Source organism: Vigna umbellata, chromosome 2 (genome assembly GCF_029865625.1).
Source record: "Vigna umbellata cultivar VRB3 chromosome 2, Vumbellata_1.0, whole genome shotgun sequence".
In the NCBI taxonomy this organism is placed as follows: Eukaryota; Viridiplantae; Streptophyta; class Magnoliopsida; order Fabales; family Fabaceae; genus Vigna; species Vigna umbellata.
The window spans coordinates 45,001,528-45,018,714 of NC_142166.1; the positions used below are offsets into that span (position 1 = coordinate 45,001,528).

The 17,187-nt window shown below is 32.4% G+C and overlaps 1 protein-coding gene and 1 long non-coding RNA gene across 5 annotated transcripts; both read left to right on the forward strand.

The window, feature by feature from the left end:
* Positions 1–160: 160 nt before the first annotated feature.
* On the forward strand, positions 161–4,976 carry LOC124840577 (protein tesmin/TSO1-like CXC 5). 4 transcript variants are annotated; one of them, XM_088107030.1, is made up of 8 exons: positions 161–802; positions 1,754–1,861; positions 2,001–2,178; positions 2,302–2,649; positions 2,944–3,044; positions 3,128–3,222; positions 3,941–4,321; positions 4,495–4,976. In XM_088107030.1, the coding sequence occupies exons 1-8, from the start codon at positions 480–482 to the stop codon at positions 4,518–4,520; spliced, it is 1,560 nt and encodes a 519-aa protein (XP_087963156.1). In that variant the 5' UTR covers positions 161–479; the 3' UTR covers positions 4,521–4,976. The 4 variants fall into 4 exon arrangements, with proteins under 4 accessions (XP_087963156.1, XP_087963157.1, XP_047172601.1 ...); XM_088107031.1 differs by having other exon boundaries at positions 162–802; positions 2,944–3,032; positions 4,495–4,969; XM_047316645.2 differs by lacking the exon at positions 4,495–4,976 and having other exon boundaries at positions 162–802; positions 3,941–4,479.
* Positions 4,977–13,563: 8,587 nt separating this feature from the next.
* Positions 13,564–16,641, forward strand: LOC124840566 (uncharacterized). The gene is made up of 3 exons (XR_015784394.1): positions 13,564–14,001; positions 15,817–15,910; positions 16,087–16,641. It is a non-coding gene; the product is annotated as an uncharacterized LOC124840566 (long non-coding RNA).
* Positions 16,642–17,187: the final 546 nt, after the last annotated feature.

Consider the following 17,187-nt stretch of genomic DNA (forward strand, 5'->3'; position numbering starts at 1 on the left):
TAAAGTATGCAAGATTTACTATTCCACTCCTTGGATTCAATTAGCGCCAAAATGTATCTTCGCACTGACCAGAAAGTACCAAGTACCGTTTCTTTTTACAATCCAAGGGACACAATTCACTTCAAGCTCCCCGAGAACATCTTGATAGTTCAATCAAACATTCCAATTCAATTTTCAAAATATCGAGAGAGGGAGAAAGAGCTGTCACTCCCATAGTCTTCCTCATGACACCCTTCATCTGGCGACACCACAATAAATTCCGTTTTCGTTTCATCCGGAAAATCTCTTTCTTCTCTTACATAATTACATAATAAATGCTGTTTCATTCCTTTTGCCGTTTCTTGCCATTCGTAACGCACGAGAATTTATGGACTCTCACGCATCTCCCTTTCCCTTCAATTGACCTCGGCGAAGCCTTTTCCGTCAGCGTTGTTCAGAATAACACCATTGCCAACTGCACATCTGTTGTTCAAAAATAGATGGAACAGAGTGAAACGACGTCGGATTCAGTTCCGCGGAAATTGGCAAGGCAATTGGATTTCACAGTCATTCACAGAGATCATCCGCACCTGAAACTGCCTCCTCAATCACCACCGCCGCATTCACTTCTGCCACTATCATGGCATCCTCCCTTGCATTTAAATTTGCAGACACCGGGGCAACTGCCATGGTTATGTTTGGAATCACAGGAGCCACAGGAGCAACAGCCCTGGCTACATTCACTGCGACCGAAGCTAGTTTCGCCGGTTGGTCGATTTCCGCAGCCGGTGCAGAAACTTCCGGTTAAGGTGTTGCAAGAGGTGTAAGTATTCTTATGGCTCAAAAGAAAGGAAATAGAAAACGGTAGCGTTTTGAATTTGATTAGCCCTGTGTCAACGATAAGGAATGCCCGGAGGGTGCTAAAGTGTGTCGATACGTTAAGAGTGTTGAATTGGTTTAAAATCTAGTACGATCAAGATTGTTCTTGGCTGACATGATTTGATTGATGCCTCCAAAAGTAATGATTCTTGAAAATTTTAAGTTTCATAATTAGTTTGGTCCCTATTTTCGAATAATCTTTACATTGTACTCCCTGTTCAAAGAAACTCTACTCACTTTAGTTCCCTAATACACGCATTTTAGTCTATTTTGTTTGACTGTCCGTAGTTGTTCTCTGACTAAAATGATTAGAAAATGTAAGAGTAAGGAGTAAAATGAGTTAAAAAAAGTGTACTTCCTGAGAACTAGTAGTTACTAAAATGAGTTATTTCCAGTATAGAGACCAAAACTTACAAGAGTTGTAATTAAACCGGAAAGTTATAAAGATGAGATGGCTACATAAGTACTGGACTAAAGTGTTTTTGGTGGAAAATGTAAGTAGCAATAGATTTTTTGAACTGGGAGCCTTGAATTCCTTTGTGCAATTGATAAATCATTTCAATAATAATAAATATTTGTATCCGAATGCTATGTGGGCTCATTGTTATCATTTTGAGATTGGATATAGTAATCTGAATTATGATAAAAAAGGGAAAGAGTGTAGTATACATTTTGGTAAAATAAATGTCTTAAATTTCCTACTAAACTTAATGCTGCTCTATAGAGCTAAATTAGTTGTCAAGGAAAAAGCTCCAAATATTTCATCAATCCATATAATAAGGGGTTAGAAATACTGTTTCATTTCTGTACTCACTATTAAGTTTTGCCTCACAGTAAGAACTTTTGTACTAATTTTAATTTTATTATGTTTGTGAACTTATTTGCATTCGTTCAGGAAGTCAGAGTCTCCTATATCACAACGTCCATTTAATGTGGAATTAAAGGACACGACACCAAAGAAACAGAAACAATGTAACTGCAAAAATTCTAGATGCCTCAAATTGTAAGTCCTTTTATCTGAATGAAAAACTTTTATCAAGAATACTTTATCTTATCGTCATACTACATCTGCACAATCTTGAACGTATTTTTTTCTGCTCTCTCTCTCTCTAACTGGAAAAGCCTAATTTGGCAAATGCTAGGTACTGTGAGTGCTTTGCAGCTGGTATCTATTGTGATGGCTGCAACTGTGTAAATTGTCATAATAATGAGGATAATGAGGCTGCCAGACAGGAGGCAGTTGGAATAACATTGGAAAGAAACCCAAATGCTTTCAGACCAAAAATTGCCAGCAGTCCTCAAGAAAAACGAAATTCCAAGGTTTAAAACACCTCAAATTCCCTCAAAATTCAAATTTCAAGGTTTTGTGATAGTACGTAGTGCTCTAGGTTTAGGTGATATTTTAGTTGACGTGGTGCACTTTAATGTCTTGTATGAACATAGGAAAGTGAAGCTCAAGTTATAGGAAAGCACAATAAAGGATGTCACTGCAAGAAATCTGGTTGCCTTAAGAAGTATTGTGAGTGCTTCCAAGCCAATATCCTCTGCTCTGAAAATTGTAAATGCATGGACTGCAAGAATTTTGAAGGAAGTACTGAAAGAAGAGCAATTTTTCACAGAGAGTATAGTCTAGTTCACATCAAACAGGGAACTAATGCTGCTGTAACTGAAGTCGTTGGATCATCTGGCTATAGAAAATATATAACACCCAAGAGGAGAAAAATTCATGAATCGTTTTCGGGAAAGTCAACTGCGGATCAAACTGTTAACACGACAGGCCAATACCTACAGGTGTTTTCTTCTTTGCCTTTCTCAGTCATGACAGGATTTACTGGGATCTATGTAAACAATAATGTACTAATTCTTTATGCAGCAGGTTATTATAATTGGATTGGAAAATGAAATCGTATGAATCCAACCATGCAATAGCTTTGTCTTGTAATCATAGCATCAAGTCAACAATTCAATCCTTGTTGTATTCCTTGGAACCCTTGATTTTCTTATTGTTTACTGATCAATGTCCTCTATCCTTGGACATCCAAACATAATGTAATGCTTTTTTACATTATTTTGTATTTTAATCAGGAAACTGATCGAATGACTTCGTCATCTTCAACTCTGTCATATTCCTTTGTCTCTGACCATGTCAACACAAGAATTTCAGGGTCTTCAAGGTCTGTGTACCTGTACGTGAGTTTTCTAATAATTATTTGACGAATTTATATATCTTCAAGGTCTATGTACAACTAACAATTTATTGATGCTGAAGGTCGGTATTGGCAGATGTCCTCCAGCCACAAAATGTGAAGAATCTCTGCTCACTTTTTGTTATTCTCTCAGGAGTATCTGCAAAGACTGATGCAGGTTTTGAGCAACTCATGGATGTATACTCTATTTATCATTTTCAGAATAATTTTTTTTTTCTAATGAATGGTGAATGATTTAATATTCCGAAGATTTAAATATGTACTTGTAATTAAGGGATACCTTCGGGAGAAGTGGTGTTATATGTCATGATATATTTTATTGGTTACTACAGAGAAATAGTAAGCAATTGGGAAAGTATTATGGTACCAGAACAATAGTTAACTGATGCATATCTAAAGTAATGATATTAAATTATGTTTGAATATTTGATGATCAAAGCTTTGAATTTGCAATGTCTGAAGGGAAACTATTGTGGTTTAGTAAACTTAATGAAGTTATTTTTAATTTTTTTAATGAAACTAGTGTCACACTAATAATATGACTAAGGAAGGGGGCACTGGTGAAAAAACCCTTAGAGGACCTTTCATACACAGAATACTTTCAGCAAATTTTCATTCTTTGAATTGATTAGGTTAGGCGATCAGATCATGAACACCACTAATGTTCCTGAAGTCTTTCATTTTTTGGCCACAATTGTCATCATGCAGTTGCATACCTTTGGAAATATGTATTTCAGATTCAAGGTGTACTGCTCACATTTCTGACAATAGTTGTCTTTCTGTGATGCTCTATAGCTTTCACTCTTTCCATATTTTCCTGACATGTTTTATCTGTACAAAGTTTGCATTTTAATAAATGTTTCCCAACTTTTCAGAAGCGGAAGGGAAAATAGATCGACAAACAAAAGCTGAGAACTCTAAAGCTTCTGTTGCTTCATCAGCTAAATCGTTACAGGAAACTAAAGATGGTCGCCAGCCCGTTTGTGATGATCACGTGAATAAAGCTGTGGCAAATGCAGTTGATATTGCAAATTATAATAGGCCATTGTCACCAGAAACACTGGCATTGATGTGTGATGAACAGGACAACATGTTTTTTGGAAATACTTCTGCCGATGGAGCTGCATATCAAAACATGATTCAAAAGTCATTAAATTCTGATGGAAGCTCTGATGCTTACGGAGAGCAGGAAAGACTTATAATGACCAAACTCTTGGATGTTCTTCGGGAACTCGTTACTCTTGGTAGCATAAAAGGTTAGGCTTTAGTGTCATGGTGTTCTAGTCTTCACTATTACAATTTTGCTTGGCAGAAATTATCTGGGTGTTTTTCTGTTAAAAATTTACTGTAATATTCTATAAATAGTCATTGGAAAAAGTCCCGTCTGAATGACATAGCTAACAAACTTTTTACTTATGTGGTGTGACAGGAATAGTAACTCAGCTGACCATGTAGTATATCCATACCTACTTGATGATGCAATTTTACTTTGTAGCTATTAGTCTCACTCAGCTAACTTATATGTAAACAGCATGCATCAACATAATCATAAAACTGAGAATGTCAGGCTAGAGCAGAAAAATGAGAAGACACAGGCACTCATAGCAGACTCATCTTGTTGCCAAGCTTATTATGTAAAGCAATAAGCAATTCTCCGAGGTAATTAAAGCTAATTAACTAATATTGTTTATCTTTACTGCCATAACTAATGGACATGTTCATAACTAATTTTTAGTTGATCAGTGCAAAAAGTTGCCAGTGTCCGTGCACCAGCCAGGAATTTCTGCCATTGATGTGCATTTATTTCCCTTCTTTAAATTAAAAGGTCACTTAGAACTATAGTTGTCAAATTAACCTATTCTATAGGACTTGATCTTAGTTCATTAGATTGAAATAAAAAAAAAATTATAGGATAAAAACATCCATTAATAAAAAAGTTTATAGGTCAAATATTTCCAAAACTCTATGATTCAGGATTAACCCATGAGTTTTTCTTTTTAGCAATGAAAAAATAATGAAAATGAATGATAAATGAAATATATGCATTTGGTTAGTGAGAAAATAATATTTGGAATTTGTTTATTATATTCACTTTCTATTTTTTAAAGGTCATTATTTTTGTAATGAGAAATGTACATTTAATATGTCTAATTTTCCATTTCTACCAATTTTAACACGTTAATCTAACAAAATTCATTTGAATATACATAATAAAATTATAAATATGAATATAAAATGAGTTACTAATATTCTCCTTTCTTTTTCATCCTTAATTAATTATATGATAATATCGTGATCGAATACTAAATTTCAAATCAAATAATATATTTAATATAATGATTATTAAGATGTTGATTAACTTAATTAAATCAAATATATATATATATATATATATATATATATATATATATATATATATATATATATATATATATATATATATATATATATATATATATATATATATATATATATTTCAATCATTAAATATTTTAAATATACTTTTGATACGATAAGAATTAGAACATTTCTTTTTTAATAAAATGTAAAAAAGATTAATGCATTAAATTTAATTTTATTAATGTTTTCTCAATTTTGATATTGATTTTATTAAATATACAGGTAGAATTTATGTACATAAATGTCATTTTGTTATATAAGAATTAGCATAAAAAGATATTATATATTTATTTTGTAAATTTTAAAGATATTAAATTATTATTTTATGAAAACTAACTTTCACATTGAAAGTAGTGTAAAACGTTTGCAAAATTATTAATAATGATGTGAAAAACTATTAAGAGTTATTAACAATTATATGAATAGCAACTAAAAATAACATTATATCATTCTAATAAAGAAAATGAATGAACTAATCGAGTTCTAATGCAGAGTTTGAAAAAACTCTTTGCTGTATCATTTGAGGGGATGAAGATCATCCTGGGATTAAAAGTTAAATTGACAGCTCTATATAGAATTACTGTATATAATTGCAACCATACTACCTGGAACAATGGTGAATTTTGATCTTTTCGATATTAACAGGAACATTGTTGTGTTTATAAACATTGTTGTGTTCATAATGACACAAGTTGGTTCGTTTCACATAATTCAATGTACACCACAAATAAAACCGTTTAATTGAGTTAGTTTCATACCTAAGTCAACTTCCTCTAAAAACAAGATACGTTTTAAACATGAAAACTTATTCAATTATTGAAAAAAAAATAACAATATCAAAATTATTTTACTTGCTTAGGATATGATATTTTAGAGTAATATACCAGTCACATTTCTGTTGTTTATTTGCTATGATGAACACAGTTTCTTAATTTTGGGATATGAATTTAATGTAGACAAATTCAAAGCCGAAAACTTAAAATTGTGAAAACACTTGTTTTTTTTTATTTGGCACATAAGGATTAAAATCTGAAAAGAATTAAAATTGGAAAGCCTATTAATCACTATTTTATAAATCAAAGCCTTGAATACATTTTGAAAATAAGATATTTTTATAGAAAATGCAGTTTCAATGGGTTGAATTAAATAGTATGGTAAATGTTTTTAGATAATTAATTATAAGTCTGTGGATTAAACAATAAATAATCTTCTAGATAATCCATTATTTATTATCAGGATAGATAGTCATTTATCATTAGTGAGAATTATATCAATGACTTATTCGGGTTAATTGATTGCTGTGATTAATATCATGGTGTGAAAATTTGAGCTGTTTTGGTTTCTACAGTTGGACGTAATATACTAATTTTTATCAACCAATTCCATTAAATACTTTTTATATTGTTGATTTTAGTTAAAATTTAATATTCTTATTTAAATCAAATTTGAGAATGCACTTTTGAAATTTAAATACATTGGACTTCAAGTAACCAATGGCATTTATAATTGAAAACTAAACAAAAATTACTCTTTCTACAACTGTAATAATAAGGTAATAAGAGAAAGAATTTAGACTAAAGAGTAGAATTTTTTTTAGATACATTGTAGTTGGAGTTTTAAATGGTGATTATTCTTAAGTTGATCTTAGAAAGGAATTTCATGATGTTTTAATGTGTGATTTTATATCTTGACAGTTGTATTTTGGTCTTCCTGTTTTATCATTATCATCTTAAGAGTTATTTATTTTCTTGCTTTTCATTATTTTGGATGTCTATATCAACTTTGATTAGTTTAGAAAATATTAAGAGGATTAAATATATTTTTAATTTTTTAATTTTTAATTTTTAATAAAAATTAATTTTTTTATATTTTAAATTAATTTAGTTATTTATTTTTAGAACAGTTTGAATTTAATTATTTTAATAAACTTTTTAACTATTTAACTAATTTTAAAACTTTAAAAATATTTCTCAAATAATATTAAAAATATATATTAAAAATAAAATAAACTGCATAAATATGATTATATCATTAAATAAATTTAACAAAATTTAATTAAAAAAATTAAATATATATAATTATGGAGTTAAAAACCAAATTAAATCAATTTTAAAAAATAGAACCCTAGCTCAGCCCGATTCAGATCATCCTTCTTTCCTTGACTGGTCTCGTGCAAACATTGTGGTCATCTTTTGGATTTACAACGCGGTCTCCAAAGACATTCTCACCAGCATTCTTTTGCCACCACTGTTAAGGAAATTTGAGACGAATCTTCGCCGGTAATTGATGTCGTTACAACAAGGAACCGATTATGTCATCACATACTAAACAAAGCTCAAGTCTATTTGGGAAGAGTTATCCGGATACAAACCACCATTATGTACGTGCGGAGGTTTGCAAATCCTTCACCAATACACAGAGACTGAGTACGTGATGTCGTTCTTGATGAGGCTTAACGAATCTTTTTCCTAAATTCATGGACAGATTCTGCTATCAGAACTGCTACCCACTATCGGTAATGTCTTCTCTCTTGTCCTTCAAGAGGAAGCTCATTCTCATAATACTTCAGACAATGTTGCTTTTGCTGTTAAAGATGTTTCTGTTGCTCAAACTGAGCCTAATAGATATACCTCTGTTAAGAATCTTAGACCAAAATGTGCTCATTATAACAATCTGGGACACACTAAAGACAAATGCTGGATATCCTCCAAATTACTGATAATTACCCAACATAAGGTTTAGATCAATTTGACACTTATTTTGTTTTGATTTGATTTTGTTAAATATGTGTAGAAATTACTCTAATTTGATTTGTTTTGCAGATTTTTTTGTGATTACAAGAAGTCAAAGGAGAAAAATGATCAAAATGGAGAAAATTTAGTCAATTGTGGGCAAAACTGACTTTGATCTTGAGACTCTGGTCACATTGGACAATCTTGAGCCTTGAGCCACACATACAAACTTAGATATGAGGTTAAGTCACAGACTTTTTCTCAGAGAAGTTATATCAGGGTTACAACGCTACACAAGGCCTGAGCCACAAAGAAAATCCATTTTAGAAGGAAATATTTGCAATTGGAGTCACACGTTAACAGCTGAAACCATCTTAGAAGAAAATATCTGCAACTGGAGTCACACTTTATCAGTTGAAACCATGCATTGGAAAGTTCATAAAAACAGAGTTGTTTGTTTTAAGTGACTTTTAGATAGATCTTAGAGAGAAACTTTTTAGAGAGTTTTTCAAACACTTTTGGGAGATAATGACTCTTCTTGTATGAATTTTTTCTATCCTCTACGAGGAGCTAAATCTCCTGTAAAGCAAAAATATAATTCTTTGAAACTTTTTTATATTGATATTGTTTTATTTATGAAAGTATATTGTATTGCTAATGTTTTATTTATGAAAGTATGTTTCTATTAAATGTTTGTTAATTAGCTTATGTTGCCTGTGGGATGAAATAATCACTTATTTTATTTCATTAGTGATAACTGGTTTCAAATTGTGGTTCATTTAATTTTTTTTTCCTGCTTTTAGATGTGACGAATAACTCTGAGATTCTAGCTAGACATAGAGTCGTAATATTAATGTAATTGATCCATTGATTATGGAAGCAAGTTTTCAAGTGTAAAAAATGATTTAAAATTACATTCAAAACTCTCGAAACTAATAACTGAACTTTTACATTAAAGGGACGAAGTGATAAAATATAATTTTAACACCTCGTTATCATGAAGTCAATTTTTTTAACACAAACTGATTTACAATGCGTCAGATTGCTAAAATAACAGTTTTTGTACATCAATTATGTATCCACAGAACGTTGTTTTATGCCAAATCCTTATATATACAACATTTATTATATTGCAAACTACCTAAATATATTTGCTGGAAAAATTGATTTTTTTTAGCATCAACAATTACTTCAAGAAACAAGTTCCTACTGCCGTTAGTCATGTTGATGAATCTTCTGATAGTCAAACCAGTCATCAAGATCCCAACCTCACCCCTAGCCAGTGTCAACAACTTATTTCCTTTCTAACTAACAAATTAAACACTGACAACCGGGTTTTCATTGTTTTCAGCGTTTTGTATGATTCTTATATGCCTACTTCAGATTCTCAGGTTATTCTCCCTAATTCCACCAAGGTGACTGGCAGGGCATTGACAAAAGTAGGTTTACATGGATTTACATGCTGAAAAATAATTCAGATTACATAAATATAATACCTCAATTATTTTCCTTTGTGGAGACTCAGTTTCATTCTAAAATTAAAACTTTTTGGTCCGACAATGCTAATGAACTTTTGTTCAAAGATTTTTATTTATTTTTTCCTGGAAAAGGGTCTTTTACATCAGTTTTCATGTGTAGAAAGACGTGAGCAAAATAGTGTGATTGAACGCAAACATTTACACATTTCAATCAAATATTACTGTTATTTTTTCGGAGGAATATGGCCTAGACTTTCAGGAGACCTTTACCCCTGTAGCAAAAGTTACCACGTTGATTCTTTTGTCTTTAGCTGTTGCTAGTCAATGGCATTTAGCTCAACTGGACATCAACAATGCTTTCCTAAATGGTGATCTCCAAGAAGATATTTACATGCAGCTATCCTAACATAATTGTTCTTCAACCTCTACTGCCCCCTTTCGTATCTGGTATTCCAAGTTTAGCAGCACTCTTCTCTTATCTGGTTTTTAGCTGTCCAAGCATGACTACACCTTATTCACAAAAGGGAGTAATTCAACAGTCATTGCTATTTTAGTTTACATTGATGATATCATTATTGCTAGTCCTAATATTGCTTCCGTTAACAATGTTAAACTTCTATTTCAGAATCATTTCAACTTAAAAGACTTAGGTGGTTTGAAATTCTTTCTTCGCTTGGAATTTTCCAAATCTCAAGCTGGCATTTTCATGTGTCAAAGACATTATATCTTGTATCTTTTGCAGGATTGTGGCATGCTTGCCTGCAAACCTTCGACCATTCCAATGGATCCTATATCTGACAATTTCCAGACCTGACATCTGCTTCACAATCCACAAACTAAGTCAATTTGTTTGTCTCTAATCCACATTCTGTCCACCTTAATGCTGCATATACCCTCCTTTGTTATCTCAAACATGCTGCAGGTCAGGGTATTCTTTTTAAACCCAAATCTGATCACAAACTCCATGCTTTTGTACCAACACGCGCAAAGTATATATAATAATAATCATACTCATTAACTTCAACGAGTTTTCTATGTACCGATTAACGATTCATTTAATTAAATAATATATAAATATCTTAATATTCTCCGTTTTATATGTGTTTCATTTTCACTGTTGAACTCGCAAATCCGGTGATGGATCCTATGTGTGAGCAACCAGAAAATATACGGTTAAGAGTAGATAAATGTATTAAAATAATAAGATTGAACAATTAGTGTTAAAATAAACTAACACTATAAATAGAGTTTTAAAACACTCAGCTCATTGTATCAGTATGTTTTATTTCTCTAAAAACTCTATTCTCTACCTTTTCTTCTCCTTCTCTCTAAAATTTCTCACAGTGGTTTGTCTGATCGGCGATGAGGAGCTTCCTAGGCGATCCTGTGATCAAAGGCTTCCTTTTCTACCGATCAATTTCGTGGTTAGAGTGGGTAAGTTTCGTTTATCAAATTCTTATGAATTTCTGTATTTCTGGTACATGCAAACACTGTTCGGTTTGCATGTGTTCATCAGCTCTTCTTTTGGGTTCTGATTCTGTTTCTGGCTCGGTGGTTGATTTCCTTTCACCGATTCAAAGTTTGTAGGCTGTCCTAGGATCACTTGCGGTTTAGCAAAACTGTGAAGAAGTTTAAATCTGTCAAGTTGCTTTGAGGTAAGGGAAACTAGTTAATTTAATTGATTTGGTTATGATATATGAGAATGCTGGTTGTTGTGGCTGTATGTATGTGAAAATTGAATGTTTGTATGTTCGGTATTGTTGTGTGGGCTGTTAACTGCTGTGGCCATGTTTGATTTCGGCTCTGCAGAATTATGGTTACTGTCGAGTGAATTGTGAGAAAGTGGAGTAGTGAAAAGAGGGAATTTGTATCAAGAGTGGTTTCGGTATGTAAGGATAATCTAGGTAAGTTGTTTACGGCCTATTAGAACCCTTAAGTCCTTATAAAATGTGTAAAAAGTAGGAAAACAGATTTTGAGTCATTGAGTTGTTGATTATGCAGAATTTGGAGTGAAATTTGGTAGGGGACTCTTTGGAATGATGTTAGAAAGATTTAGGTACTCTTGGATAGCTGTAAATGTGTATATGATTCGTGTCTGAGGAATTAGAAGTTGGGATAAATGTTTAGTTTTGGTAAAGTCTAGCTTGTTCATCCTTCTGTAGAATTATGCAGAGCTGAGCACGTGCTGTTGACCGCTCAGTCATGCGTTATTGGCCGCTCAGCCATGTTCAAGTACTCGATCTTTAGCTGGGTGCGGTCTCTAGTCTTTCCAGTTCATGATCGTTCGGTCTTAGGTGGTCGGCCTCTTGGTAGTGCTAGGTTTCGTAATACGTTCGGTCTGTTATAGGTCTTAACTATTAATGATCGTTTGGTCATGTACTGTCTTGATAGTGCTTGGTCATTTACCAGCACTCGGTTTCAAAAGCGCTTGGTCTTGTACTAGTAGTTATGCTAGTGTGTGCGCTTGGTCTTGTGCTAGTGATCGTTCTCGGTAGTGATCGGTCTTCTACTAGTGATCGTTCTTGATAGCGCTCGATCCCGTACTAGCGCTCGTTCTTGGTAGTGCTCGGTCTTGTACGGTACTCGATTTGTATTGGTGTTCGATCTTAGCTTGTATTCGGCTCATGTTTGAGCCTCACTCTTTAAATGACCGTTTGGTCATATTTACATGTTAGGGGTGTTTTCCGTTCGATTGTGTTAAAGGGTATTGGTGGTTTTACTGTTCGGTTTGACCTTACTATAAAGTATTTGGTCTCTCTTAGTGGTCGGTCCTTAATAGTGTTCGACCACTTCTACAGTCTTATCTTTTATGGACCGTTCGATCTTGTCCATTGGGAAGTGAGAAACCGTTCGGTCTCCACCATTTACAGGGCGTCCGGTCTTGTTCATAAGATTTTTTTATCTTTCCGTTCTGTCATACTCAGAGTTTGTGTTGTTGATGTTCGGTTTGCTGCTATGAATGAATATTTGGTCTTTAAATGCTATTGTGTGTGATTTTGATGGGTTGAGATAGTTGTATTGATCTACTAAGTATGGAAAATTGTATTGATATTTCAAACAAGGCATATGTTTCAAGTAATGTGGAAGAGAATTCCAAGGAGGAATGTCTTAGTGAAAAGTGTATTGAAGTGGTAAATGTCTCAAGTGAAAAGTGTATCAAAGTGGTGTTATAGTATGAATATGGATAGTGAAATTCACGGAGTTCATCCTGATATTATGATGATTATCAATTCTTAAGTAGAGATGGGTAAGGCATTGTCTGAGAATGGTAGGAGGTCCTAGCCCATAGGTTCTTGGGTGAGTTATAACGGACTAACCCCGGATGACAGCTGATGGTTTTCCAGTTACTACACCACCCTAGTGCATGAACGACCTCAAGCTACATATTCATACCATCCGGATGGTTAAGTCAGGTGTACGGTTTATGAACGAAGTATAGTGTTCATTTGTATATGCATATATGTATTTGTTTTGGTATGTTGGAGTTTTCGATTATGCATTGGCTGTACTTGTAAGAAATGTATGTATGTTTGGTTAATTAAATTATATTAGCTTACTCTTATTTTCTTGTCTTGTCATGTTCGTTTAGTCGTCTAGTCCTTGAAATGATCATTCAGTGGGTGTGAGCAGAGTGCGAAGAGGTTTCTCAGGAGCAGGTGCTGAGCGAGGAGTTTTCAATCTCTTAGAATAAAACTGCTCAGTTGATACATCTCTTGTACGATCGATCTGTTGGTTCTTATGATTTGTATTCAGAGTAGGATTTTAGTAAATTTTAAAATTATGATTATTTTATAATAACGGAAGTTAATTTTATTTTCTGTTCCATTTGTAAATATAAAAATTCTTAAATATAATTTACCGCTATATTTTTTTTTTATGTTACACGTATACAAACACTCCTCCAACGAGGGAAGAGGTATTATCAACATTCGTAGCATCATTTCCTTTTTGTTTTTAAATTATGATTTATTTGTCGGTTCAATGGCATGAACCTTATTATAGATCAGGATATTGGCGTTCAATCCAAAGGCAGATATAGAGAACCTTGAAGAGTTGCTACAGGAAGATAATTTTCTTCTTGAATATGGAGTTAGGTAAATGATTCATGAATTCGATTCTTCTAGAGTTCGTGAATTTTGAATCGGTAGTTTTGTTGTTCCGATCTGATTCGTTAATTTGTTGATTTTGAATCGTGGAAAGGAGAACAAAGACGGTTTCCGGTGTTGATTTTGAAGTTGAAGGAAAGCGATATACAGAGAGAAAGGCCTGCATCTGTTTTTCTTCACAGTTCGTACAGTGACAAAGAAGCGGTGCGTCCATTGCTTGGTACTACTGCGTCTTCTCTGCTCCACTCAATCGGTTATTTTTCACTTGCTTTTGTTCGTACTATTCTGCTGTGTGATAATTTGATTTCATTGGATTATAGTAACTGATTTTCTTAGGCGCATGCGTGGCGATGTTAGGTAGCAATTTGGGTTGATTTTCGTTACCATGGAGAAGTGCAATCAACACAACCATCTATCTCCATGAAGTATTTGCTTTGCTATGCTATTTATTGAGCTTGTTACCAGCACAGTGTTATTTATGAAAACAAAATGTTTAAATAAGAGAAAAATTGTCCATAATTTTCTCAAAAAAATTAATTATCAACCACGTCAGATAAATAAAATATAAAAAATTGAATTACACGTCAATTCCTCATCTATTTTATTTAAAATCACGTAATTTATTGGGAGAAGGAGTGAAGGAGAGGAGAAACTGGGAACGAGAGGAACCAATTAAAGTTATAGGAAGGAAAGAGAGAGGAACCAATTAAAAAATTATGGAGATATAATATACAGTTGATGTGTATTTTAGTAATAAAAAATTGTGAACCAAGATTTTCTGGAACTTATTATTACAAGATAACTTGTTGTGCCTGATTTTTCAACAATTTTTACTCATAAATATTATTGCAGTTCCTTTTATTATGCGCGCAACTTCTTTTGAAAAAAAGAAGTAATCACTTGTTTCAGTTTTTCAGAATAAACATGAAAAACGTAAACACACGAATCGCTGTTTTGAACAGTTTCTAACATAATCAACTGTTTTATAATGATTTTGTCAACAAACATATATGTAGTAACTTATGATTTATTTAAATCTCTAAAAAATAATTACTAAACTATTTTATATTAGGATTACTTCTCTTTTTATCTATAATTGGCCTAGGGGGGGATGATGTCTAGTATAATTAAATGGTAAGCAATTTTCATAAAAAAAAGGTAAATAAGTTTCAAGAAAGTGAAAACTAAATGTAAGCATCGCCTTTATTATATTTGGTGAGCTTGTCATTTTATATAATAGTTTGATTATTTCTTTATAATAATAATAATGTAATAAATAGAAACATATAGAAGGAGAAATTAACCGAGTGTTATATATTATATGATTTTATATTTCAAAGAATAATTTCACCCTTCAAAATTTCCCTTCTGAAATATATATATTGCAGAAATTGAAATTATTTAAGTTTTTTATTTTTGCTCATAATAGTTCGACCATTTTTAAATCTTTTATACTGAGTAACAACTCGAATTCTAAATTTTAATTCTCACTTATATATATATATATATATATATATATATATATATATATATATATATATATATATATATATATATATAGTTACGCTCCAAATGACTTTTTTGAACTGTAACAATTGCAGTTTAAGCATTTGAGTAGTTTTGTTTAGAAAATATCATTCCTTGATCAGGCAGACCTTTGGGATTATCCCTTGGAGATAGGCTGAGAGATCTATGATGGCATGTTTGATGTCACTCATCAATTTAAATTCTTTGAGAGGAATGCTTGCATGGTTTACTGTTCTTTTTGAGGGCAAGATAATGTCAAATGAGTTTTATTATTATATATGTTTTACCTTTGTTTGAGTAAGACCTAGAACGGAATGTACATAATTAACGTACTCAATAGGGGTACTATTCATTCAAACATGCCAACAGTGGATAACTGAAGGTCATGATTAAAAATGGTTACGTATGCAAAATTATCACTGTATACAATTTCTATCTAACTTTGTTCTTGTTTTATGATATTGTTTGCAGTTAATACTACATATTAATTTAAAATATATTTTATTAGGTGCGGGACAGAATTGCTCCTGGTTTACCTTCACAATTTGATTCACCTTATTCAATTCCAACCTTCGTACCCTGTCCTTTGCTTATTCTCAATGGTAAGATTCTATTGTATATGCTATACATTGATCATTTTCAAACCGAATCTGGCTCTATACCTGAACAATATGTAGACCTCTGATCCATCCACATTAGTCAATTTAGTTACCAGTTTTAGGTTTTGTGAATTTTTAATGCTAAAATTGATCATTTGCTTGGATTTTGGGAACTATAGGTGCTAAAGATCCCCTGGAAATTCCAAGAGCAAAGGCAAACCTGGTATACAGAAAGTTTCACTGTTTAGATCATTTCAAGGTATGAACCTGTATTGTTTGGTCACTTTGGTGAGAAATTTAAACTTGCCATTGTGATCATCCGCTACCTCTTTAATAAGAATGGATTTAACAGTTGGTTGAAACCTGCAATCTTCCGACGATTTAAAGGAACAAAAACGATAGAGGCAATTTCAATAATAATAAAAATGACATGGAGCACTTGATAGTGGAGATTTTAGATCGGAGAGGATCCAAATTTAAAATCCATTGTAAGAAGATCCATATATTCCGAGTGTATCCTCTTAAGTTGGATGTGATTGTGAGAACTCCAATGGTGTTTGGTTATGGTATTCGTGGAAATAAGTTTTGAAGGGAAAGACTTGTTTTGACCTGCAGAAGCTGGAATGAGATACTAAATAGCGAGATTTAAAATGAAACAATCAGGTGCCTGTAGAATTAGAAACCACGTTGCTCTCGCTCAAATTTCTTGTACCACTTGTAAGGTGTAACATGATAAATTTATCTACACCAATAAAAAAATAATATATAATCTATAATTTATACATAATTTAAGTGTACATAATATATATATTTGTTATTTTTTTCTTTTGCGGTGATGTTTATATATGAATTATTGTTTCTCTTTGATGTTTATATATTAGTGAAAAATGGAATCGAGATGTTGAGACTTGGGAAAAGACACATGTGTTGTGTTGATCGTAATCTGAGTTGCGTAAAGTTATCATGTGAGGTAAGTTACTACTAATATATTTCGAATGAGCATTTTCCACAAAATGATGAACACTTGCTGGAAAACTTTATTATTGTGCATGAATCACAAGGTGGATTGATGAAGAGGTTCTCATACTCAAAGCAACAGGGCAGGCAAGTTTGTGTTATATTTCTAATGTTATAAAAGGTAAGTGATGGACCTGTAATTTCTTAGAAGTTTTGGAAACTCTTAATTGAGTCGCATATGCGCTTAAGTTTTGGCATAATAGTAATTGAGTTACATGTGCTATGTTTTGTTAAGTACATAAGAGGATTGCTTATTGGAAATA

What these genes read in the sequence shown, in the direction of transcription:
- LOC124840577 (XM_088107030.1), top strand. Translation starts at nt 480, where the DNA reads ATGGAACAGAGTGAAACGACGTCGGATTCAGTTCCGCGGAAATTGGCA. An exon ending in GTTAAGGTGTTGCAAGAGGT is followed by an intron (nt 803 to 1,753) that starts GTAAGTATTCTT and finishes GCATTCGTTCAG; the next exon opens with GAAGTCAGAGTCTCCTATAT. An exon ending in TACTCTTGGTAGCATAAAAG is followed by an intron (nt 4,322 to 4,494) that starts GTTAGGCTTTAG and finishes GTGGTGTGACAG; the next exon opens with GAATAGTAACTCAGCTGACC.